General features: G+C 48.2%; 4 protein-coding genes across 5 annotated transcripts in view; 2 read left to right on the top strand and 2 right to left on the bottom strand.

The window, feature by feature from the left end:
• RMDN3 (regulator of microtubule dynamics 3) overlaps positions 1 to 3243 on the bottom strand; it is a 43025-nt gene extending 39782 nt beyond the window's left edge. Inside the window, exon 1 of the mRNA XM_027804158.2 lies at positions 2364 to 3243. Within this exon, the coding sequence (XP_027659959.2) occupies positions 2364 to 2478 (115 nt within the window). The 5' untranslated portion in view covers positions 2479 to 3243. The remainder of the gene's footprint in view (positions 1 to 2363) is intronic.
• On the top strand, positions 1918 to 10031 carry GCHFR (GTP cyclohydrolase I feedback regulator). Its single transcript, XM_055721604.1, has 3 exons — positions 1918 to 2059; positions 4609 to 4703; positions 9128 to 10031. Exons 1-3 carry the CDS (start codon positions 2024 to 2026, stop codon positions 9249 to 9251), a joined length of 255 nt encoding a protein of 84 aa, XP_055577579.1. The 5' UTR covers positions 1918 to 2023; the 3' UTR covers positions 9252 to 10031.
• A 124-nt stretch (positions 10032 to 10155) lies between these two features.
• DNAJC17 (DnaJ heat shock protein family (Hsp40) member C17) overlaps positions 10156 to 25385 on the bottom strand; it is a 105883-nt gene continuing 90653 nt past the window's right edge. Inside the window, exons 3-12 of one of the 2 annotated variants that reach the window (XM_055721602.1) lie at positions 24198 to 24256; positions 22592 to 22679; positions 22106 to 22188; positions 21559 to 21655; positions 19873 to 19922; positions 19270 to 19347; positions 18494 to 18574; positions 17585 to 17713; positions 10381 to 10510; positions 10156 to 10294 (exon numbers count right to left, since the gene is read on the bottom strand). In XM_055721602.1, the coding sequence (XP_055577577.1) occupies positions 10388 to 10510; positions 17585 to 17713; positions 18494 to 18574; positions 19270 to 19347; positions 19873 to 19922; positions 21559 to 21655; positions 22106 to 22188; positions 22592 to 22679; positions 24198 to 24256 (788 nt within the window). In that variant the 3' untranslated portion in view covers positions 10156 to 10294; positions 10381 to 10387. The other variant, XM_055721601.1, reaches the window with a different exon arrangement.
• On the top strand, positions 11031 to 14164 carry C10H15orf62 (chromosome 10 C15orf62 homolog). Its single transcript, XM_005438325.4, has 2 exons — positions 11031 to 12315; positions 12749 to 14164. Exon 2 carries the CDS (start codon positions 12874 to 12876, stop codon positions 13402 to 13404), a length of 531 nt encoding a protein of 176 aa, XP_005438382.1. The 5' UTR covers positions 11031 to 12315; positions 12749 to 12873; the 3' UTR covers positions 13405 to 14164.

The following is a 25385-nucleotide window of genomic DNA, read 5'->3' as shown; positions in this document are numbered from 1 at the left end:
GATTCCAAGCCGGCAGCTCCCGCTGGCCCCTGTTGCTTGGCATGTCCGCTGAGGGCTGTAAGCAGACCAGTCGGAGCCAGTGCCAAAGGGTAATAAGTTGCTTTCAGATGATGAATGATACCACTGAGATACATTGTGCTGTGCTTTATGGCTCGCTCTCACGCCACTGCAGGGCCGAGCGCTCGGGCTGGCTCCCAGATTCTGGTATCTCATCAGGAAATCCAATACCAAAATATTGTGTGCAGGCTCTGTTTTCATTTCCCTCTCTTATCTTCCCCCCGGCATTAAAGAGTGGTGTATGAGCCAGACCGACCAGAGAGAGCAAGAGCTGGGCAGGCTGCCACCGGGCAAGAACCCTGGCTATATTTTTCTTTAATTTGTGGATAGACCGAAGGCTCTGGATTTCACATCTGTGTTATTTTCTGTGGCCAGCAGGACAGTAACTGCCTGAGGCCGCCCGGTGGAGGTCCAAAGGGGTTATGGATTTCGGACTGTTGAAATCAAACACAGCCCAGGTGAAATGCGCAGGAGGCAACATTTCCCTTTCATTAACTGGGCAACAGAGGCAACAGCGTGTTAATTTATCACACCAGAAGCCAAACACAGGTTTACATCAGAGTTAGGAGTAAACATTTGGACTGGTCTGGCAGTGGGGAATTTTGGAAGACCCTCTTTAGGATGAAAATGATCTAAACGAGCTGATGTTTAACCTGTGGAGTGAGGTCTCCCCCATACAGCTCGAAATGAATATATTGGGATATTTGGGGCACCTTTTAGGAAGATGATGACGTCAGCCTCTGCTGGTTATTTTCTTTTATCATGCCAAACCCAAAAAAGTCAATAATAATGTTAATAATAACAGCAAAGCTTGGCTTTGTTGGAGCGTTTCCTTTAGCCTAGTGAGCAGAAATGTTAATTTTCTCCCTTGCTCCCTGTCACAGTTAATCAGCAACTCGGGGCAGCTCAGAGAAACGGGCCGCAGGTCAGGCAGGAAGGACACGGTGCAGCGAGGCTCCTCGGCATGGGAGCATCCTTCTTCTGCTTTCTCCTGCAGTCATTTATTTCTGAAGATTACTAGCAAAGTTAGCAATTGATTATGGGTTGTTAATCATCTCTTGTGAGCTGCATGGAGAGGTTTCTGTTCAAGTTTTGAGACTAGGGATCTATTATTTGCTATTTATGGACAGATTATTTGCTTTATATATAGTTTTAAAACTGCTAGGGTGGGTGTCGAGGTGGGAATTACTCCATCAGCACCTACAGAGGAAGCATCTCTCTCTGTCTTGGCCTTGGGAAATGAGCTTCTCCTCAGATTTTGAAGGGATTTAAACCCCCACGCCTCCAGATAAAAGCTCAACAGTCCGTAGAAAAAGTGACTTTTTTTCCCTGATATGCTGGTTATGCCACACATCCTGCTTCAGGGGAATGTTTGGAAAGGACCCTAGGGTGGCATCTGGGATGCTCTGCAGGGGTCCCCACCTGCCTGGCTCCTGATCCGTCATCTCCCAGTCCTCATTCCTCTGTCTGTCATTTCCCGGTCCTTTATCTCTCTGTTTTTAATTTCCTGGTTCTTTGTCTCCGCGTCCATCATTTCCCTGTTCACTGTCTCCTGGTCCCGCGCCTCCCAGTCCACCATCTCCTGGTCCATTACTTCCCTGCCCATCACCTCCCAGCTCACCACCTCCCAGTCCCTCGCCTCCCAGCTCGTTTCCCAGCCCACCCGCCCCCCCCTCCCCGCCCCCGGCCTCCCGCCCTTACCGGGAGGGCAGAGCCGACCCCCGGCACGAGGCGGCCGGCGGGACCCCGCGGGCACCCCCCCCCGTGCCCAGCGCCGGCGGGGATGGGGTGGGCCTGGCTTCCCCGGGGCTAAACACCCCCCCGAGCCCCTCCGAGCCCCGTGCCCCCCCGCAGCCGGGGCGGGCGGGACGCGGCGGGGCGGGACGCAGAGGGCCGCCCCCGGGCACGGCCCCCGCGGGCACGGCCCCCCGGGAGCGGCGGGCGCGGCGGGCGCGGGAGCGGGAGCATGCCGTACCTCCTCATCAGCACCCAGATCCGCATGGTGAGTGCCCCCGGCCCCCGGCCCCCGGCGGGCAGGGACCTGCGGGGGGGCCCGGGTGGGGACGCGCAGCTCCCGGCTGGGGCGGGCACCTCGGGGGGGGCATGCCCCGCAGATCTGGGGGGCCCCGGCACGGCCAGGCTGGGCACCACCGCCCTCACACCTCGCTGAGCCCCGGGTGCCAGGCAGGGGGAGAGCACTGGGGTGCCCGTACCCCTGCTCCTCTCCCCCAGGACCCACCCGGAACAGCAAGTCACATCACCAGGGACACTTGTTGTAGGGTCCCAGGAACATCAAAGAAGCTCACCTCGGGCCACGTGTCCTTGCTGTGGCTTTTCCCCCTTCCCCAAAGAGCCGTCTGACGGTGGAAGGTGCAGCCGTAGCCAAAGGGAAGGGCACTGCTGGCAGCAGGGGTGCTGCATGGCAGCCCAAGCAGCGGCGGGGGCTCTGGCTGAGTGGGGGTCTCTGGCCGAGGCGTGGGCTGAGAGCTCAGCCCGTTATTCTCATATAAAGACATAAAGGAAACACTACTTCCGAGCGATTGCAGCCATCTGCAGCCCACAGAGCGGTTGGTGCTGACCTGTCAGCTGGCATGTCCTGCCAGGACCACAAGAGCAGATAGTTCTGTATTTGAGGGTTTTTTTCCTTTTCCCCACACAAAGGGGAACTGTATGTCTGAAAGCCCAAATACGATGATGTGGGTTTGCGATGGGAAGGGGCTAATGGCGAAAAAAGCAAATCAACAAGTGGCAGGAGTGTGGTGAAAGATGCTGCTGCTGTGGCTGAAGATGTCCCATTACGCACGCATCTGGGACCAGGTGAGCAGCCTGTTGAGAAGGAGGACGGGTGGGGATGCTGCAGCGCTGAAGCATCCTCTGGCAGTGACATCGTATGATATGGACCAAGATACAGGGAGCGCAGCATGGTTGAGGTTTGTAGCACTGTCGGGAAAGGGCTGCATTAGCATGGCAAAGCACATTTCCCCTCTGGGCACTTTGGAAACTCTGCTCTTTAGCAAGGCAAAGCAAACATTTCCAGCCTAAAACTTGGCACTGAGCCGTGGCTAGAAACAGCCTGTCCTGTTCTTGCAGGGGGTGATTGACTTTGCTGGTTTTTTCCTGGCAGTGGCTGGGGCAGGGACGAGTCACTGCCTCCCATGGCACTTCCCCCATGGGGTTCATGGTGCTGGGCTGTGGGTGGGAGGGCTGCGCAGGGACCAGCAAGCGGAGAAGGCTCTGCTTCCATTTCTTGCCTTTTCCAGCGCTCCAGGCAGCAGAGTGTGCCAGCAGGTTTGCACAGCTTGCTAAAATGTTTGATTAGTGCCGCTGCGTAAGTGCTTCTAGTTGGGATCCGATCGAGGCTCATGATTTACATGCAGTTTGCCAGTGCCCGTTCATAGACAGATGCTGTCGGGGGGGATTTTACCCTCTGTGCTGCACCCAGTCCTCGCCCAGCCAAGGAGAAATCCACTGCTTTCTTGGCCATCAGACTGTCCAGCTGCTTTGTTGCTAAATTCATTGTGGGTCAAAGTGTGCAGCTTCCCATCCCGCTGCCCCCAGACCATGGCCAAGCGTGGAGCAGGCAGCTCACAAACCGCCCCACGCAGCCCCTGAGGCTTAGGGACCCCCTGTCCTGTCCCTGGGCTTTGCTTTTGCCGAGGGGTGGTAGAGAAAAGATGGTGGGTAAAAAAGGGTCTGGCTGATACTTAAAATATTCCTGAGATTATTTAGGGTTGAGCAGCCCTTTGCATGGTACGAAGTGTGATAATAGTGTGATGCAGGTTTGCCAGTGGAGGGGGAACATCCCTCTGAAGAACGGTTTCCATCTGCAAACTCTTTGTTCAGTAGTGTGGAGGAGATTGAAAAGAAAACAATTGCTCCACCTGTTAAAATCAATGAAATGCTGCTGTTTTCAGGGACAGCCAGGAGCATGCAGGGGTAGGTTTTGGGGCATAGAGGGGCTTAGCACTGTACAGAAATGTCCCTGCCCTCCCTGCTACGATGTGTGGGAAGTCCACCTGATGGCTCTGGTAGTGAGATGACTCATGCCTCTGACTGCGTCCACCCAGCTCCTCCAGTCTCCTGCCACTTCCAAGGGAGCGTGACGGTCCCTCATCATCCCATGGGTGCTCATCTGTCCCCAGCACTCTGCAGCACCTTCTCACCCTTATCTTCTCACCCTTCCCAGTTAGTGGAGCCATTCCTAAAGCTGTCTTCTACCAGGACAGGCAAACAGTCCCTAACTGGCCTGGGGATGCTTATTTCATGGTAAAACACATAGATTTTCTTGTTTTGCATGATGAGGCTTGAGTAGCACCTTGTTGCTGTCCTACAGACTTCCCAGTGGTGGATCCCAGAGGACCAGAGCCACTGTGAGCTGTCAGTAGGTGGCCGTCACCGAGCAAAACCACCAAGCTCCTCTACTGGGACGGGCAGGTGGCTGGCAATAATTCCCTTCCCAGTAAAGCTCTTGCTGGAGCTGTGCTGGGGAGCGGGGAGGGGGTGGCTGTGCTGCCGCACATCGCTCACCCACTCTGCTGCCTTTCCCTGCAGGAGGTTGGCCCCACCATGGTGGGAGACGAGCATTCGGACCCCAGCCTGATGAGCTTCCTGGGGGCCACGAAGAGGAACATGCTGGGCAATCACTTGTAAGTCCTCCTTCTCTGCCACATTTCAGGCTCCCCCCTCTCCTTATTTTCTGTATTTGGAACATCTTCACTCCTCGTATTCATCATGGTATCTTCCAGGTGCATGTTTAATCCTGGGACTAGTTTGATGCTGAAAGGGTACACACACGCCCTTGCCCCTGCCTGTCAATGCTCACCCAGGGAAATGCTGCCAGATCATCGCTTTTGCTTTTCCTTTTTCCTTGCTCTGGTCCCACTGTAGCACCTGACCCACTTCCCCCCTCTCCTTCCCCCTTACATGCTGGGGCTGCTGCTGGCTGCGCCCCGACACGTGCCCTGGCTGAGATGGAACAGCCACACTGAGCCTGTGAATCTTTCTGTGTGACCTTTCCTGCCTTCATCCCCCCCTCAGTCCTGAAAGACAAGCCTCCTCTGCCTTATTATCAGTTCCAGCCCTGAGATGCTCGGAAGCAAACGGTGCCTGTGCCAGCCTTGTTCTGGCTGGGGCCTTTTTCGGTGCCGAACCACCCGACATGCTCATCCGCACTCTGTCCCGTCCCACGCTGTAGTGCAGCCTGAGGTTTCTCCCCGTTCCTGAACATCCGAGCCAGCCCCTCCCAGCAGCTCCTGAAGCTTTTCCTTGGACTGCTGAGCCCCAGGGTTGGAGCTGCTTCCCATTGCGTGTCGTCCGTCCCCCCCGCCCCAACTCCAGCCCATCAGCCTACGTGTTCCCAAGCCGTATATAGTTGACGCTTCTCTATGTCCCTGTCTCTCTCTCTGCCCACGCCGAGTTTGACACCAGCCTTCATCAGCGTGCAACTCGGAGATGTTACCAGTGTGTTCTTTACATCTTGGCCCACTGTTTCTTTTTTCCCCCACATGGTATCTCACTTCGTGTTTTTCTCTGGGAAAAAAACCAAACACAAAGCAAAACAAACCCTCAAATGCAAATTAAAACAAGGGAGAGGAGCAGTGAGATTTCTGTTCAAGCTCGCCCACTCCCACCGTAGCACAGGGGAGGAGGAGGAGGAAGGGAACCAGGCGTTAAACAGAAGAGGCCTCTCAGTCCCAGCGTGTTCTCAAACTTCCATCGGTGGAGCTGGGAAAACCCACGTACTCGGCCCCGGCCTGGCAAACACCAGGGGCTTGGACCTCAGCTCCTGCAGCGCTAAAAACCTGAATGGGCTGGGAGATTTTAAAGCAAGAAGAGATTAAAAGAGTAAATACTGAAGGCTGCCTGTTAAAAAGAGAGACCCTTCCAAAAGCAAACCTAGCCACCCGGCAGCCCCTGCCTCGGGAGGGGTGGGTGGTGGTGGACGGCAGAGCCCCCCTGTCAGGCAGCTCCCTGCCGGGTGGCGCTGGGGGCTTCGCAGGGCTGAGCCCTCCCAGTGCTGCCGTTCCCAACGCTGTGGGTGGCCGGGGGTTGGCAGCGGCATCAGCTTCGTGCTGCTGCCTGCCAAGCCGAGCCAGGGAGCAGGCAGGGAGTTATGAAATGAGAGAAGGGAGACGCGAGGGGGGAGAGAAAGAAAAGGCTTCAAGAAGGAAGAAGTGCTGCTGGCTCCTGAGAGATACGGGCAAGGATCCCTGGGATTCAGGTGGAAAAGCAAAGATAAAATGCCTCCATGGCATCTGCACCAGCAGCCAGGGAGGAGATGCAGCACTATAAGGAACCAGAGTGCCACATCTTGCTTGTCTGGGAGAAGGGACCTGAGCTTTCTATGGGATCTCCCTGGTGGCTTCCCCATCCTTCTTCCCTCCCTGTGGCCCGGAGCACTTTTGAGCTCCCTCTTGCCCCACCTGCTGCTTGCTGTGGCTTGTGTTACAGCCAGGGCAACTGCGCTGTGTCCCCGTGGCTGTCTTCCCCCTTTGCGCTTGAGCAACAAGGGGTGGAGAAAATAACCTGGCTGGAATGTGGCTGCTGCCACCCCGAGAGGCACGGCGGGGTGAGCCCCGGCCACCCCTCTGCCACAAATCCCAGCCAGGGATGAGAGCTCCTGTATTTGCACCACAGCTGAGCAGGATTTTCCATCCACCTGGCTGCAAGGCTTTGCTAGCAGTAAGCCCAGCTACAGGACGCTGCAGATCTTGCCCTTCCTGTAGCACCGTGGGCCCCAAACCCTTAAACATGACCTTGGATGGAGCCTGAAAGAAAAGGTCTAAGCAGTATGGAGCTGCTGGGGCACTGTGACAGACAGATGAAGTACCTGATTGCCTCTAATGAGGGGGAGTGCCGATCCTGTTCCGCAGCTCGGCACTCGCTCCTGCAAATGGCACATCATTAAGTTCCACCAGTTGCCGGCGTGCAGGCACGCACGGCCGCTCCCTGCGCCATGTGCGGGGGCAGAACCCCAGGGCATCGGGGCTTCAGCAAGAGGGCAGCTGGCCCTGCCCCAGCCCGCACACTTCTGGTGGCCAGCGCGGGGTCATACATCCAATGTCTGACCCTTGCCTGCTGCAGAAAAAGTCCACCAGGTGGACGTGCACACATGGATGACTGCTGGGCACCATACCAGCATCTCCTGTAATTACCGAGGTTATCAGCACTGGTCTTAAATGAAAACTAGTGTCTCTCTGTTATATTTTGGGAGCCGAGGTCTGAGGCACCTAATAATACTTCAATTTAGCTGCTCCCCAGGGCACAGCCAAGCCTCAGCCTTGAGGAAGCTAAAAGGACAGCTAGGCAGGTATCACCGGGAGGTTGGCTGCTCCACCACTGAAAATAGCTGCATGTGGAGGACACTCCTGGCCAGCTTGGTCCTGTCCCCACGCGGGCAGCTGGGCTTGCTGTTACTCACATACCTAAAGTGCAGAATTCCCCTCTGATGGCAGGTGATTTTTCTGTTCCCTGCTGGCATTCAGCTGGGAGGAAAGGCTTTGCACATGTTCCCTGCCACTCCACCGTGATTCAGACGGGGTGCACACAGAGACAGCGGTATAACTGACAGGCGCTGTGTGCAGCCTTTTGTTTCACTCAATACGGAGTTGTGTTTAAAGCCCTGGGCAACTCAGCTTTCCTTCTGCTTTTAGCTCAGCCACTCAGGTTTTTTAGGTTCATATAAATAACAAACAATCCCTGCCTCAGCTCCTGCCTCTGCATAATGGGAATAATATTTACCAACTCCAACATGTGAATCTGAAGAGTATGTGGCAAGCCTCTTAGAGAAAGCATTAAGTTCAAAGACACTTATAATAATACGTATTATCTTTACACCACATCTATAATTATAGCAAAGTATAGTCTGTCTTGAGAAACTGAAGGAAAAAAAAGAAAAAGCTTTCACATCTTGGTGTTATTTCACACTTTAAAAGCACTCACCACTCCATTAATGTTTCACAGTCTTAGCAAGAACAACTTTGGAAATACTTTTGGGTCTTTTTCTATTGTTATTAGTATGAAAATCAGGAAAGTCTTTGTTAAGGTGCCCAAACAAGATCACCAGAGATCCTGTAGCCCTTCATTATCAGCTTATCTAGCACAGTGAGTCATCTGAAGAGCAAAACTATTACGAAGCTTATCCCATCTGCTTGAATAAATACTGGATCCAAACAGGCGTGTTAAAAGAACAAGAAGGCAGCCGGCCCCGGCCCCGAAGGTTGCCCCTGCCATTTCAGCTCTGCTGCTTCCCTACCCCATTCAGCCCGTTTTCTGTCTGTATCGCGCTACCCTTCCACTCTGCAGTCACCGTCTGTTTTCCTCATGGTGGGAGCAGTCAAGTCTTCTGCAGAGAAGCATCCTCCAGGATGAGGTGGAGGGAAGAGCAGCTTCTGCTCCGAATGCAGAGAGCCAGCAGAGGAGTAAAAGCTGGACAAAGATCCCAAGTTCCTAGACACCTGCAGTGTGCAACGGCTCTGAACTGCCAGGGTAGAGGTGCCTATGCTCCACCTTATTTGGCAGCTCTGCTGAGGATTGTCAACTTCTGGGTTTTCTGAGGCTTAATACTTGGCTGAAGGCAGCACTTCTTCCCAACCCCCAAATTTCAAGCACAGGCTCTCAAAAATGCCCAGTTCACAGACATGCTCTGACACAGGAAAAACATAGGGTTTTCGTTCCTTAGAAACACCTGAATCATCCTTCCCTGCTTTGCAGAGATTATCCTCTTTTCCCATGATTTCCCAGCTGTAAATACTCGTGAACCCTCTCTGCTGGCAGCTTCAGCCCGATTAATTAAGCAGCACGTGGCTTTGATAAGGGGTCCCCCTCCCACATTTCAATTTAACATGGCCCTTCCGTTGTGGGCAGGCTCTCTCCTTGCCTGGGCAACTGTGGGTTTGGGCTTTCCCCACCTGGTTCACCAAAACATGACATCACACAGACAGTATGCCAGAGGTGGTCACTGCCCTGTCTTACATGGGTTTAGCAGCAAGGCAGAGTCACTTCCACAAGGAAATCCTTGTCTCTTCCTTCTCCACCTCCTTTTATTTCTTCTCCTCTTTCCTGCTTGCAGCTGGGAGTACTATGTGAACGATGCACCGCGGATAGTCTTGAACAAGCTGGAGAGCTGTGGGTACCGTGTGGTGAGCATGACAGGCGTGGGCCAGACGCTGGTGTGGTGCCTCCACAAGGAATAGCGAGGAAGACGTCTGCGTTCCACCTGGACAAGATCCTGCTGGGGTTCATCTCACACAGGACTGAAAAAAAATTTCCCCTTAATTCCTTTCTGCCCCAGACCCCAGGTACTTGGGTGTCGGGGGGAGGAGTGGTGTAGAGGCAAAACTTGACCCAATGGAAACTCTCCAGCCCTGCTGTTTCATAAGACCTGGCGGAGAAAGGTATGCCCTGTCCAGACAAAATCAGGCAGAGAGAACAGATGGCTCGCTCTCTGCATTCATCAGAACGGCAGTCTGGCAACTACCAGGTTTTTCCATTTTAATCATCTCCTATTTAGCATGCATTGGAGGAGGCTCAAACAACAGACTTGTCTGGCTGTCCCTCAGGGCTGCCCCAGAGAGAGGTACACGCTGAGTTCAGGGCATACCTTCTCCCGGGCCGCAGGGGTAGGGAGGGCAGGCCAGGCACGGATGGCAAAGGTTCTCATCCCAGAAACGTAAGCGGGAACTGCTACACCTACACAGCGCTCTTCGAGAATCCCTTCACTCGGCAGCAAGCCTGGTTTCTCTCCCGAATGGGATTGCGGTTAGCAGCGTAATCAGGCTTTCAGCCCCAAGAGTGCCATTCAAGCATAACACACCGTTCCTGAACAGCCTTAGAGCAGCACAGAAAGGTCTTGTGAACATTTCAGGTACGGGCTCTGTAATCTTTAACAGCAGCAGCTGCAATGCTGGGTTATTTGGGGCTGTGTATCAATCCTGCTGTAGGGGTAACACCAATAAAACATTTCTCTAAACAGACCAATGTCTTTCTGTGGGTTGTTTTAAACAGCTGTTGCCAAATCCATTCTGGATCCACAGCTCCTGAACAAGTTTCAGGAACTGAAAGAAGCTCCAAGGTTTGGTGTTCTGATAGCACCTCTCACCCCCTGCCCCCTGCGACAGGGAAGCTGCTCTGCGCACACAAACTGACAGGCTGACATACTTACTCTGAAGCCTACGCAGCCATTTTTTCCCCTGCACTGGAAGGGGGCAACGGCTGCAGTCGCTGAGAGTTCGTATTCCTACAACAGTTTTAAAAAAGGAGTTTTATTGACTTAATTTAAGAAACAGCTCTGGAAATGAATGATGGGGTGGGAAGAATCCATACTCTCATGCTAAGTGTGAGACTCTTCCTCGTCCTCCCGCTTGAGCTGTTCAATCAGCTGCTGCCTCTCTGCTGCTTGCCTCATCCTCATCATCACCAGGCTCTCGTAATCCCGTTCTGATACCACTGATGCCTAGGAGCAGAACACAAACATAACTTATCAAGGACAATATAAACCCAGCCCCTCGCACCATAAACCACACTCACAACACACGTTCGAGCCAGGAAGGCTGTTCATAGCAGTATGACCCCAGAGGAATCAGGTACAGTGCAAAAGCCGCCTGGCCTACAGAAAATTGCCTGCTTCGTACGAGCATTGCTGACAAGACAGAGAGTGGGACAAACAGAAACCTGAATTACCCTCTCGCTGCTGGAGCTGCTCCCTGCTCACAGGGTTGGATGGAGAAGCACAGCTTGCCTAGCTGTGGCTAGTGATTTTGGATGACAAGCTTGCTCTGCAAGTACAACGCGGGTGCACAAAGTCCAGTGTACACTCCATCCGTTATAAAGGCTAATGCCATTAAAAAAAATAAATCAAACCTTTCTGTGGTTTAGTCATGGAAGTGGCTGCAGAAAGAAAATCACCAGGTATGTTTCCAAACCCGACACAGGAGCGTTTCAGTTCTCAAAAGCTCTTGGGAGCTGTTCTTCTGTGTGTGGTAGCAACTGTCACGTCAACGAAGCTGATTGCAGACTCTACCTAATAAGTGTAGGCAGCAGATGACAGCTGCTATCGCAGAGCAAAGTGGTGGTTTTGGCACTCTGCTTTCAAAAGCCATTTAACATTAGTAGGTGGCCTTACTATTTTGGCTGTATTCAAAGCACTGCAATGCTTGGAAACATCCACCTTATTTGCTTGACAGTTCAGGTAGAAATAAAAGCATCTTGACAGAAGGTGAATAAAAAAAAAACCCTCTCATGTTCATCTTTCTAGGAGCTAGATTTAGTGGTGATTTAAGGACATCTTACATAGAAAACAGAAGGGATGAAAAGGCAACGGAATAGCTAAATACGATTCTGCATGAAAATGGGGCAAGTGCCAGCAAAGCGGTTCCTCCAGCTGCAGAGTCTAGCTGCAAGGTCAAAACGAAAGTCCACAACAGATGAGAAACTTAGGCTGGGAAATTAAGAGACTAATACACCATAATTGGTATCTTAGGAGCTGTATGAATGAAATAACCTTCCAGCAGCATGCAGCAGAGATTTTCACAGTGTCTGAGAAAGCATGAGATCGTATCAGTCTTCAGTGGCAGAACTGGGCTTCTTCAAAGTTCCTGTCCACTAACCACAGATGCTTACTGTGATTTGTTTGGCTGAATGAAATAGCCTACATGAGACTCATACAGATGAATCACCCATACAAACCTGAATCACTACCTCATACTCTGGATTTAAATTTAAAACAGACAAAAGAGTATTCCCAGCCTCATTTGGAAGTCCTGCTCATACAACAAGCCATCAGAAGTGGCAGAAGGGAGAGCACCAAGACAAGAAACAGTCCGATTCAAGATGGGCTCCAAGTTGGTATTCACACTGACATTTCTCAAGCAATCTGGGCGCCTCTAAGGGAACCTGCTTTCTCCTCAGGCAGAGTGTGGGCTGATGCTTTGCCACTCCACACACCTACTTCCTGCAATCCTGGCAATTACCAATAGTGTAAAACCCAGTTTCTGACGTGGCTGACTCAGCAAGGGCTTGGCTCAAAACAAATACATACGCACAAGGAACTGCAGCCTGGGAAGCAGTGACAGGAGGCACATGAAGAGAAGAAGGCATTGCGGATTTTTAGCATTCTGGGTTCAACCTGGCTGAATCGCCCCTGGACTTGCTTCTTCCAACATCTCAGCACACTGGTGAATGTGGTAGCTACAAGTTCTCCAAGTGTTTCAGCCGTTTCTCCTCTCCGCCTGTTGGACTCAGGTGCTGCTCCGACACAGCGTAAGTCTATTTTGCATTCAAATTTCCTAACACTTGTCTTTTACATCTGCATTTTGTTGCTTTTAAAATTTCTGTTACGCTGTATTCCTTTGGTTTCCTTCAGTGTGACTGAGTCACCATCTCTGTTCCCAGCCACCCACTGAGATTTTTATACTGTGCCCTTCACCATGAAGGTGGCTGGTTACCATGGTACCAAAGTGCCCTTCTGTTCTAGATGCTAGATTAAATCTGTTCTCATGGTGACTGTGTGCCTTTGCTGTTCTTCATCAGCTCATTTCTGCAGCACAGATTTAATAAGCTCAGACATCACCATTCCTTCTCCACTGAAGAAGGAGACTCCTTAATATCCAAGACAGGCCAACGCTCCTTCACACAGGGACATAGTGTGAAGTTTGCATTTCCTGCAATACCAGCCTCTCTTTTTTCCTTCCAGCTACGGGAACAGGGAAGGAAGAGGTTGTTCCTGTTGTGTGGCTTGCTGCTGATCCTGCGACTTGAAGTCCCAACACCTGACTGTGAAGAGTCAACAGTCTCCTCCTTTCGTTGCCTTTCAGCAGTATGGATACTTGGCGAAGAGGGTCCATTAAGTCCACCACGTTCTTCAGACGTTTCTCACTCAGGAGACACAAAAAGCTGGGCAATCAAGTCATCATCCTGAACCAGAACAGCCACACTCTGGACAGTGATGGACAGTGCCAGAAGAGGGAATGCTTGAGGGATCTGAAGGACAAGTCTGATTACCTGTCATGTCAGAGTGAGCAAAACCTAGCCAAGGTACAAGCACCTCCCAAGCCTCCCCGGCTTTACCTGGACAGTTCTAGCTGCCCTAACATCATCGACCACACAGATTCTCACTCTGACATCTCCTTTTCTGGTGCTACCCATCAATACCACAAAGCCACTCAAACTCAATTCCACAAGGACCAGGCTACAGACTGCGGGACCTCAGAGACAGGTTCCCAGAATGGCACCACTCTTTCCGATCTGTCTGATCCCTTCCTGTCCTTCAAAGTGGATTTGGGGCTATCGCTTCTCGAGGATGTTCTGCAGACCCTCAGGAAACAGAATCCGAGAGATTACGCCATTTGAAGGTATTCATCATTTAACGTGTCACATTTACTTACTGCTGCTGCCAGTCTCTCTAGCCCGAGCAGAAGGAAGGATACTGCAGCATTCCTGTTGTGTGTGGCCTGTTTTGTTGTTCTCACCTTCATCACCACGGACTGTCCCTGTCCTTGCCAAGGAGTCCCTCAGAGCAGAGCTCACAGGCTCCATGCTCAGATGAGAGCACTGTCTGCTGGAACCTCGTGGTCAACTCTCCACACTGGGAATTTCCCCCTCTTGACTGTGCATCTCCTCCTCATGGAAGAATGGCATTGTTTGGTAAAAGACTTGTTATTCTGGGGATGTGGCTGTAACGCTGCAGAGCAGGGACAGAAAAGGATATGGCATACAGAACTCGTGGGTAAGCAGGCAGCTTGCAAGGAGACAGTAGCATTGCATCTCAAAGCCATAGCTGTGGCAAGGGTCAAGAGACAGAACCTGGTGTTTCTTCTCCTACCATGTTTGGATGCAAAAAAATCAAAGCTGTTCCTCGTTTTTTTTTTTTTCTTTCTTTTTTTTTTTCTTTTTTTTTTTTCCCTTGTGGGTTTCTTTTCCCCTAACTCAAGTGCAGTTGGCACTGCCAGCCTGGAAACAGGTAAGCACGCACGTAGGCTCGTAATACAGCGACAGCAGTTTATTCATCCTACTAGCAGGGGAAGAAAATTCTCTAGATACTGCTGCTTGAAGCATGCACTGATCTATCAGCTGTACAGATATGGAAGAATAAATGTATCTGTGACTGGAAGCGTCTTGTTGCCTCATTTCATTGGAAGCAAGCCAGAAAAAACCCAGGCATCAAGAGTAGAGGTGCCTTATCTGTAGTGACCAAGTTCTATCCTCTCTGGCACTTCAGGTTTTTATGCAGGTGGGGAAGCGGCGTGGCTCTGCTTTTGTGGGCTGGGAGAAGGCTAGAGCTGCTGGCACTTTCTCTTCCTCTGAGTGCACACAGCTCAGGTCAGGACCCAGCGTCAGACAGTTCTGCCCCTGTGAACTGGACAGTGGGAAGGGCTCTGCTAGGCTGAGAACATTTTAGGTGTTATCAGGGCAAGCTCTTAAAAGGGCACTGCAGAAACTACTGGGTCATCAATTCTTACCTTTTTCACAGCTACATTACATACTAGGGGCTCTTTGTAAAAATAAATAAATAAATGAAATCTCCGTGCACCCCAGATGACCATAAGCTTTGGAAGCTGGCTACAGCAAAGTGCACAGAGACGTTTCAGAGAATGCATAGATGGCTCTTAACTTACTAGATTCACGTCAGGCTGTAAAGTCAGACAAATACAAAACAAACCTATGAAACATCAAAAGACCTTAGAAAAGATGCAAGAGTGCCAGACAGGCGGCTTGTCTCAGCACTTTAATATGGCTGAATGGATGGCCCAAGATGAATGTGGAGCACTGGCAGGGAGATCCTGCTACAAGTGCAAGGAAGACCTTCCCACAACCAAGTGGTTCATGCTGTTGTAGTGGCAAAATATGCTCTTCACAGCATTACGCAGCTGTTGTGTCCTTTGAACCATTCAGAGCTGCAGCAATCAAATAGTCATTGCTCTCAAAAAGCTTGGAGTAACACTGGCCACTCCACAGCTTTTGTAATTCAAGTACAACTTGCCTGTTCAGCTCCAGCAGCTCTCCAGGGACTGCTGGATAGTGGGCAGCTGTAGCCGTAGAAGAAAACAAACCAATGAAGACCGTGGAGGCAAGTACCTTACGACTTACTGCTTCCTCACAGCATGACTTTTCAACAATCAGCCTTGCTTTCACCTGAGAACTGCTTCCAAAACCTCCTACAGTCTAGTTAGTGTGTGGCTGTCCTTTATTTGAAGACTTTGGGGCACAGCTCCTGGCTGACTACCCCAGGCAGGGAGCAGACACAACTCAGAAGCAGGTGCGTTGCCATGAGAATGCTGCAGGTCTTCAGCTCTTTTCCGAAGCAGAGCAGGGAAGAAGCTGCATTTGCACAGAGTGGGAGCAAATGTGGGGGCAGATTCAGACAAAAATAGGAGCAACCCGGAGGGAGCAGCAAATGGGAAGGGAGGGCTGGGAAGCCAGCCTGGGTATGAAAGGATGAGGCAAGGAGTGGTTTGAGGCAGTGGCAAAAGGTATCTGAAAGAGCTCATTTTGCACATCTAGAGTTAAAGAGCTGAGAGCAAAGAATAAGTCAGCTGGAAACAGTACAGCCAAAAGAAGCTATTGCCACATTACAGATTTTGGAAGCATTCTTGTGGAAGTAGCACCAGGATTTGGGGAGGGTCTAGAGTGGGAACTATGAAAAGCAGGAACCAGAGCAGCTTGGAGATCTCAGCCTGGCCAGCAGGACTGCAATGTAATCAAAGAAACTGCAGCTGCTTACATATAAAAGCAGTAGAAAGGACAGACAAGCATCACCAGTGCAATGCTTGGGAAAGGGTGCAAGTCACTGGCCGTAACTCCTCACCATTCTGAGGGCTCATACAAGCTGGATGAGGCTGTGTCGGACAGAAGTGAGTCACCACCTCCACACAGCATGAACACCATTTGCTGCTTTAGCCTGCTCTCCCTCACTGCTCCACCAAGCTAATCCTTCACAGCAGGCAGACGCTGCAGTTCCACACTAACAAGCTTTGGTCAGGGAAACAAGCCAAGATAAACTCAGCCAAAAGCCAGGGCTTTTGAACACATACAGGCAAGAATCCACTAACAAACTCCAATTGCACCAGCAACCCCCTTAGGTGTCAATGAGCCAGCTCTCATTTTCTAGCTGCAAGAGATACTCAAGCTGGATTGGATTTTGCTTCTTTCCCCAGTTTGCCTTCTAACGCTCTGGCCAGCTCTGCTGTGTCTGCAGGACTCACTGGTTCTACGCTGTGCAGGGAGATCTGCCTGGGTCCTGAGCTACGATGCTGTAATTGCCTTTGCCTGAGATTTTTGGGAAACTAAGCTGCTCAGGCCAGGCTGTTCAGACAAAGACCATGCATCCCAAGTGAAAACATACAACCCAAAATAAAACTCGGATAACAACAAAGCATTATTTATGGTAGATGCATTTATACATCAGAAAGTACTTAAAGTCAGGAGAGTGAATGTACTGAACAATCTCACAAGCTGCTAAAATATTTAGGTAGTGAACACACACAAGGCTGACTGAGACACAGACACACAGCATGACAGGAGCCCTCTCAGCAATTAGATCTTTTTGATCTTTATACCACAGGGAAGAAGGGGAGGGGAATAAGCATCGCATGAAGTTTGAACTGGAACTCAAATAAGCAGCAAAGGATATCTCAGTTCCTTCACAACTTCACAGCCAAGGAATTACTAACTAGGTCAGAAGACACACAGAGCACAAGAGAAATTCTGTGCTACAGAGCAAAGTGTAATGTAACATGCTTCAAAAGAAGTGGGCGCACCTCCCCCTTCAGAGGGTCAACAGGAACAAGGGGTAACAAAGCACCAGCAATTTGCTGCAGCACACCCTCAGATTGGTTTTCTAACCACTAGATGTTACTGCCTTCCATGTGTTTTGTGATCAGAACACATTTGTTATTTGAGAGCAACAGCTTCAGAGGGATTATCTCATGAAATAAACAGGAAGCAGCTGAGTTAAACACCTTGCACCCAGTAATGACACTGGTAAAGAGGACCAAAACCAGACAACAGGGTCTCTACAAGATATTTAATTTGGTATTGCTTTCTCTTCCCTCCTGCAGACCCTAAGAATATAGGTTTCCTTTCAGCACTGAAACATCAGCCTCTTGTGAACGCAGTAAGTAACCAACCAAGCCTCTCTGAAGAAACCTTATAGGAGACCCATTTCAATCAGCTATCAGCCAGAGGATACCCACAAAGTATATCAGAAAAAAAATCCAGAAGAACGGCATTAGAGGCTTCAGGCTGAGCAAGGAACATCCCTGGTTTTCAACTGGAAGAGAGAGAGATTATGTGAAGGTCCATTCGCCCAAACAGCTTGTGTTCTCAGGGTGCTGCTTACTCAGGCAAGAGGTCCTCTAAAAAAACCACTGGTTCAGCATAAAAAGGCTCATCAGAAAGGCAGGTCTTTCATTACAAGCTTCTTTTCATCTCTGCTGGGAATCAGCGTATCTTACCATAAATGCAAAGTACACTGTTAAATTCAGGTTACTATAGAAACAGGTTTAAGTAACAGCAGCCTGCGCCTCCTTACCTGTGAAGTCCTTGGCTGACTAGTGCTGTCAGAAAGGACAGTGCTGGGATTGTCCCGGGGCTGGCCCTCCAGCCAGGAAATCTTTAGAGGATTATTTATCAGGCCAACTTCATTCTTCACAGCCATCTCCTAACAATGAAAATATTCTTCCATCACCATCTGAATTTCAGACCCCACTCCCTCACAGGTCACTAACAATCATAAAAGTTTTTCCATCTCCATCTGGCATAAAGGCCGAGTAGGGCACAAACCATGAGGATTTCACAGCTGCCCTCCACGAGAAACAGCCTTCAAGGTCCATATCTGCATTAAGCAGAGACAAACATATCACTGATGGTACTTTTGATAAACAGGTAACAGAAAATTCTGTTGGTTTTTTTAATATTTGGATATATGAGTGAAAGAATGGGTGACAAGAAACAGACACTGCTGTACAGCATAAGTTTAAGTTGATGGAACTACTAAAAATAAGGGTAACTGATGATTTCTGTTTCCACAGCCACATGAATTATTGTAACTCATATGGAGCCAAGATATTTTGATTTCTTTTAAACTGCAAATGCCTGATATAACCTCTAAAAGTCACTCAGCCCATCTCCACAATGGGTAATTCACCTTCAGTGAGAGCTGGTTAAATAGCTCAGTGCCTGCTTTTTAAAGCAGCGTCTCTTTCCTCAGCCTTTTACATGCACAGCCTGCTGTTTTAAGTGCATGATCTGCTTTGGGTTTGTGCCTCTAGCTTTGCCACTCCCTTCATCCATCTGTACCTTTAGACTCTCATTACCCTTCTGCACTGCCTTAATGACAAGGCAGCATCTCTAGGCCACCAGTTTGCTAACCCTTCCCTTCTGCAACACCCTTTCTTGCCCACTCTCCAATACACACATTTGGGGTCTCTGCCAAACTTACAGCAGCCTTAACAGTAGCAAATTCCACGACTGCACTCCCAGGCCTCCTACTTGAGATCAACAAATTGAGCACATCGCCATACTGTTAAGACAAAGAAGAAAGAAAAGTTAATTACAGACACAGAAGAGATGTCAAGTTCATTTATGGAATGAATGCAAAGAGAAAACATGTTTTCACAGACATGAGGCTTGAGCTGTCACCCTTTCTGTCTTGCATGATGCTTCCACTGATCCCAACTTGTCATAATTTCTGTTCCTCCAGGAAATAATTCTGAGGAGGCATGGAGCTACACGCTCTGCTTCCAGCAAGCCCCAGTGCCAGAGGGCTGCTTAGCTCAGTCTCAGAGCTACAGGAGATGCTTGCATGAAGGGAAAATAAAGATCACATACTGGGATTAATCAGATCAAAGGCTTGTCTATTGCCATCTCTGAACTTCCCACAGCACCTAATGTACAGTGCTTTAAACGAAGGCAAAAGTGTACCATAACCACACAGCCAGACTAACTTATACAGGGCATGAACCACTCCATGGGAAGAGTCTGCAGTTGCTGTTTCAGCAGGAGTCCCTGCTGGGGAGAGACAGAGGTGCTAGCTGGGGAACAGTTCACAGCTAATGGACTGTGCTGATGACCTCTGAAAACTGCATGAGAAAGCTGGACAACAGAACACAAAATGAGCCACTCCAGTTTATATGTAGCTTCCCAGCATTTACTATCCTTTCTTACACCACTGAGAGCAGGGCACGATCAAGTAGCAGGAAAGTGTAGAGACAGGACCTTTTGCAGGATCTGCAACAGAACATCTTTTGAGTATCCCCCTCTCGTCTCATCTTCTTTCCTGCATTTCCATTTGAGCTGGAAAATAAACACAAGACGTTAATTTTGTCCTTCCGAACACTTGTTGCCACACTCATTGCAGCTCCTGCCACCTGCACACACATCAGGTTGGCTATTTACAGTTACACTCCCAGAATTGCCAAGACCGTGATCTCAACAACAGAATGTGCAAAGGCAACAAATGATTTGGGGAACAGGGAGAAACAGTGCTCATTGGAATAAAAAAAGATCATGCTTGAAAGCACACTATGGCTATATCAGGGTAATAAGCAGATCTTCTCCCATGCTTAATGCAGAGACAACCCAATTTAAGGCTCAAAACCCTAGACCACACAGTAGAGAAAAGGGTGAGGGAGGAAGGGTGTTTTAAAGACAGTGACAGGAGCTGTTCACATGCATGATGCACATTAAATAGAGAACTTCACCTCCACTGTACAAAGGGACATGCCAGTTCAGCAGAGCTGAAGTGTCCCTTCTGTTTTCCAAAGCTGCATAATGTTCTATCAGTTTTCACCAAAGCCCAGCTTTATAAGGATGTCTTACTTTGAGTTTAGGAGTTATTCTGCCTTCCGCTCTGTATCTTTCTTGCTTGCCTAAAGAGGGGACAGGAAGAAAAAAAGATGAGAAGGACATGGTTGAAACCTCCACAACTGAAGAGCATTTAGCACAAAATTTGACCTGAAAACGTAGATATGGCAACAGCAAACACTTCCGGATTTCCACTAGACCATTTCAGCCTCAAAAAGTTTTGTGCAACATTATCATCAGGAACTGCAGCACAGACTATTGGATGTCAGCATTTTTCCCTTCTATGAGGCCCAGACTTGCCATGATCAAGGCTAGATAAAACTAAGTAAAAATAGAAACAGGAGACTTGTTAGACTCTGTAACATTTTTCCTTGCAAGAGGGTTGTGCTGGTGGGAACAAATGTGGAAAAATTAAGTGTAGACAAAAACCAGGATAGCATAGACCAAGAATTTAATCTAGCCCTGCAACGAAATACTTTATAATGGTGTGCTCTTGTTGCAAGTGTTTTACACTAAGCAAATGCTCAACCTCCTCCCCAATTCCTGATACGTGAAATTAAGAATGGCTACGGTGGGCTGAATGGCTTGCACTCATACAGGAAAACCCTGCTGATCCCCAAAAGAGTTTCTGCATCCAGAGCTCTGGTGTTATTTTTTTTATTTTTTATTTTTTTACTCATTAGATAAGTACTTCTCCTGTGAGAAAGCAACAGATCTTATACTGCAGCCTCTGCCAGAGTGAAAGGAGTAGGAAGCAAGAGACAATAAATCTTCCCATTGAACTGAAAACCTGAATAGCACTCTAATTAGTTTTGAAAAGAACAGAACTTTCCAAAACATAAAACTGTTTCAAGCCCACACAGATACAGAGTATTAAAAAAGGCAATTCACTATAGAAATGTGTGGATGGAAGTGAGGTTCAGGAATATCAAAGGATGACGTTCTGGATTCTGGAAAAAATCTCATCCCCTCCTGTATGAAGGGGACTAACTACAGCTCATGACAAGCCCATGAGAATTAGAGGGAGACAACTTCAAATGTGGTAACTACCTATTGTTGTATGGCAGCACAGAATGCAGATGTTTTCCTATTCAGTATGTTGCACGTTTCCTGAAGGATTTGCTCCTGGTCTTCGTACAAACCCGGGACAAAGATTGTGTACACCCAAGGAACATGAGAGAATCAAGTTCCAGAAAGTAAAGCCTCAGCAACCATAAACTAAACAAAAGTTTATTCTCCACACTGAGTTTCCACGCTGGGTAGTAAGTACTGAGAACTTGCAAGGGGATACAGAAGTAGTAACCCAATTATAACTATTATTTGTAAAAAAACCCTTATCATTCCCTGGTTTGAGTCTGCAACACCGACTGCTTTAATTGTGACAGGTGAGCAGGACTTCAGGATCCCTCCAGCGTAACTGTGGGACCCCACATCAGACCATCTAGTTTCAGTGCTTTAGAACATTTGCTGAAAAGGAGCAGCAACAACGTGTTAGAGAGCAGCATGCCCCACAGAAGGAAGCAACCCCACAGAAATACTAGACTTGAGACTTATCTGTGAAAAAGGTGCTAAGCAGGACCTTACATATGGCCCCGTGACCATGTCAGAAGGCTACATCTGTACGTGACCGATGTCTACGGAAGAGCTGGAGTCCCATGTGCATGTAGTTTGGCCGAGAGCTCCAATCTCAGCTGTTCTCACCTTGAATGTGCTGCTCTCTTTCAAGACGGATCTGTTCTTGAATGAGTCTCTGCTGCTCTTCAAGCTGACGGGAGCCTTCTTCACGCAGACGTATTATCTACAGCAGAGGTAAGAGAGCACAGACGTCTGAGGGCACAGTTCCATGGCTGGTCTGAGCCAGCTAAAGACTGCCAAGGAGAGCTTTTGTCTTGCAGCCATCTCCTGGGCCAACCCTCCTGCTAGCTCCCCTGTGACAGCTCCAGTGTGGACCTCTCATGCTCCTAGTGACACAGTCCCTATCAGCAAGCACATAACCAACTAGCTGTTGTTATTGTCTGCTATGCAAAAGGGAAAGGGTAGACAGAAAAATAAAATCCTGAGATTTGACACATTTGCCAGGCTGCTACAAGATCCCTTCTACACGCCTCTCTACTTTCATAAAGTCCATTAATTCAAAGGCTGAAGGACTGCTATATATCGATTTGCTGCATCTCATCACATAGTTTTCATCATGATTGTAACATTCAGTAATTCTCAAAAGAAGCAGAGAAATCCAAGAATTTATTACTTCTTGTTCTAATGATCTCGTTATCCTGATCTCCTCCTCTTCACTCTCATGGGTCTGGGCTTCTCGTTCTCTGGCTTCAAGATCTGCAGAGAATGAAACAAAATTAAAACAATGCAAAGAGAATTTTCACTGCTGACCAGAGGTAGATGGAAGGATTACAAACTTGGCTACACCTACACCAATTTCAAAGAAGAGTGTCGATAGCTCTGCTACCTCTCGTCTGCCCATGCACATCAATGTATCAGTGTCTGATGTCTTAACAGTCATCAGAAGCCCTAGTTTCACCCCAGAGAAGAACCATCCCCAGCTGTGACTGTCGGAGAAGATTTCAGATGGCTGCTATACTGAACTAGGCATAAAGAAACCACAGCCATCACAAATGGACAGCAGATGAATTAATGCTGAATTCCAGCAGCAGAAGAAATGCAAACACCTAGCTAACAAAGACTCCAAGCCAAGAGTGAAATAAAGTTCTGATTTTATTACCGAGCTTTACTTTCTTTCGCTTCTCATCAAGTTTTTGTGCCCTTTCTGCAGCTTGCTTCTTAGCCTTTCTCACTTTGTCATACGCCGCCTGTCAAAGAACAAACACAATAGTGTGAAACTATATAAAGCAAGAGATTAAATGGAAAGCAGTGAATAAAAGCGAGATGAGACACTGAAACACTAAGCAGAGGTGAAGCATTTTCTGCTTCTTGTTAGCATTCCTCCTAGAAGTGCTGGAAGTTAACACAAATATCCTGAAAATATGAGAAGAGGCCCAAGGATCTCCAGATGAAGCCTGAAAGGGTGAGGAAGTTCAGGAATAACTGCAAAGTGGACTGGGGAGAAAACCTACCCAATCCGCAGAGGTGGGAAGAATATTCTGGTTTCCTGAAGATGTCAAAAGTAGCTTCAGGGGCACCGGTAACAGAACAGGTTTGGTTTGGAGCAAAGTTTTAAAATCAAAGAGTCTATTTTATATGAAAGATTTATTCACAAGACGTATATTTGACTCACATGAATGCATTAGGTCAAAGAGTGTCAGAACTCTTCAGCAGCAACCACACATCAACATTTGTTTAGCATTATAGAGACTTAAGAACTGGGATAAACTGGCAATTTCACTGGCACCTGTTTAAACCAGTTGATAATCTGTTCATCAACCTACACAGAACCTTTCTGTATTAGGTCAAGCATAGACCGGCACAAATGCTCAAATATTACTTGCAGAATAGTTGCACAGGAAAGCACTGCTCTTGTTTTATGAACTAGAAAAGCTGCTATTTTTCCTTCCTGCATGGGAAGGGTTTGCTAAACACTTTTACCTTTTTAAAATCTAGAAGCCAAAAAGGTTCTTGGATGCCAAAAGCTTAATTGCCCCTTGGAGGGGAAATTACAAGCTTTGCCGGTGTTTGAAATGAGGAGAGTTATTTCATGTTTTTAAATCTTATAATCTGAAATTTTAATACGCCTTCTCTCCTGAGTTTATCTGGACAGAGTTACTTAATTATTTTTATTTTGTTTTTATTCTTTCCCTTCACATGTCCTGATTATTTTCAGGTCTTGAGCAGCAGGCACTCAACCACTTCCTCACAGTGAGTTAAAGCATCCAAGATACATCTGGCAGCCTGCAAATCTCTCGCAGCAAAAGGACAGAGATCATGACTATGATTCAGCTTTTCTGTTTACAAGTCTCTTGTGCCCCATTGAAAGAAAGGCTTTCAGTCTTAGCAATCACATCTTGATATTATTTATTTCTCAGACCTTGACTTCAAGAGAACTGCAAATGCACTGCTGTCATGGGAATTTAATGCATCCCTGAATCAGTGGTGGGATATGGCCCAGTCTACCATGTTACTAAAGACAGTATCTCACCCTTGCAGCAAATGGACAGAGCTACTCCCAGCACATCAAATCAAAAAAAGAACATTTGCCCAAGTTCCTGTCTGGCACCTACTATTTGATCTCATGGAGAATTAAAGGGAGTAACAGTTGAGACTTGCATTCATGAAGTCACAATTGGAGAAGATAGTTTCCAATGCTTCTCCAGCACTCTTGCAGAGAGTAACACCACACAATCTCAACATCATCAAGGGGTGGGCATCCTTACCCTTGCTGCTGCATCTGTTAGCACAGCTAAGGCCTGAGACAGCTGGTGGAAGACTTCCGCTGGGAATTAGAAGAAAAAAGGGTAAGATGCAGGAAACCATGCTAGTGGCCTGGAGATGAACCAGGAAACACAATCCCTTATGGAAGAGACCTGCAGAACATCAGAAAGAAGAATAATCTTTCCAAAGCATTTGTAAGCCAACCTACAGCCAGGACCACCTCAACTCAAAGGGCAACATTGTTACATAAACTTCAGTGTAAATTAAGAAACAAAGACTGGGACCATTTCATTTTAACAGAAATCTTGAAAACATGAATTTAACAGAACCCATCTACAGAAACGTACTACTCAACCTGCAGTCAGCCTGAAGCACAGTTGTAATTTCTCCCTTTCATACCAATAGCTTATCAGCCCCAGATTCACACTTTGCATTTTACATCAGTATCGCTGACCCTCTTCTGGGAAGGTTACACAGATAAGCCAAAGGCCTCCGAATACACTTCAAAACACTTCCCAGCTGTCTGCAGATATCAAAGCCCCCAGCTTTCCTCTCACTGCTGACTTTTTTTTCCCCTGATGGAAACTTTTTCTTTCTACTAGTTATAAATTTTCAATCTATAGGACTGAAGCCCATCAAACTGGAAAATGCAAGATACAAAAATATCTTGAGGTGTCCTGAAGAACAGCATCCTTTTAGTTACTACTGCTGTTCACTGCTACCTGTAGCTATAAAACTTAAAAGCGGAGTAGCTGCAGAAGCTAGACCTTGCTAACAGTCTACGTATATGCAGTTCCACAGAGTCAGGGCATTGTCTCTAACAAACAAAAAAGGCCACTGACCATAAATGGTATGATTTATAAGCTTTCTATTGAAGTTTTTACTGTGAGAGGTATGAATGAAAATAGTGATAAGCCAGTAAATGCTAGTGACAGCATGGCCAAAGGTCTGTGATTCAAGTACCACGTGGGAAGATTCTGAGAGGTACAAATATAATTTCAGCACTGATTAACACTGATGTTTCTAAAACAAACACGTATGCATTCAGCTTTAAAAAACAGAGCTTTCTAATAGTGATGAAAATACCCCTTAGTCTGCATATCTATATTTCACATGACGTATATGAGGGCTTACCCTAAACCACATGCAAAGACAGCTTTGAAGTATAAGCACAGCCACTTCAAGGGGTC

This window comes from Falco cherrug, chromosome 10, assembly GCF_023634085.1.
Source record: "Falco cherrug isolate bFalChe1 chromosome 10, bFalChe1.pri, whole genome shotgun sequence".
In the NCBI taxonomy this organism is placed as follows: Eukaryota; Metazoa; Chordata; class Aves; order Falconiformes; family Falconidae; genus Falco; species Falco cherrug.
The sequence above is the reverse complement of the archived record's forward strand: the minus strand, read 5'-3'. Positions and strand labels throughout refer to the sequence as shown.

Excerpts from the sequence above, each read along its gene's own strand:
- GCHFR (XM_055721604.1), top strand. The coding sequence starts at position 2,024 with ATGCCGTACCTCCTCATCAGCACCCAGATCCGCATG. Across the intron at positions 2,060-4,608 it reads TCAGCACCCAGATCCGCATG|GAGGTTGGCCCCACCATGGT; the intron begins GTGAGTGCCCCC and ends CTTTCCCTGCAG. Across the intron at positions 4,704-9,127 it reads AACATGCTGGGCAATCACTT|CTGGGAGTACTATGTGAACG; the intron begins GTAAGTCCTCCT and ends TCCTGCTTGCAG.
- C10H15orf62 (XM_005438325.4), top strand. The coding sequence starts at position 12,874 with ATGGATACTTGGCGAAGAGGGTCCATTAAGTCCACCACGTTCTTCAGA.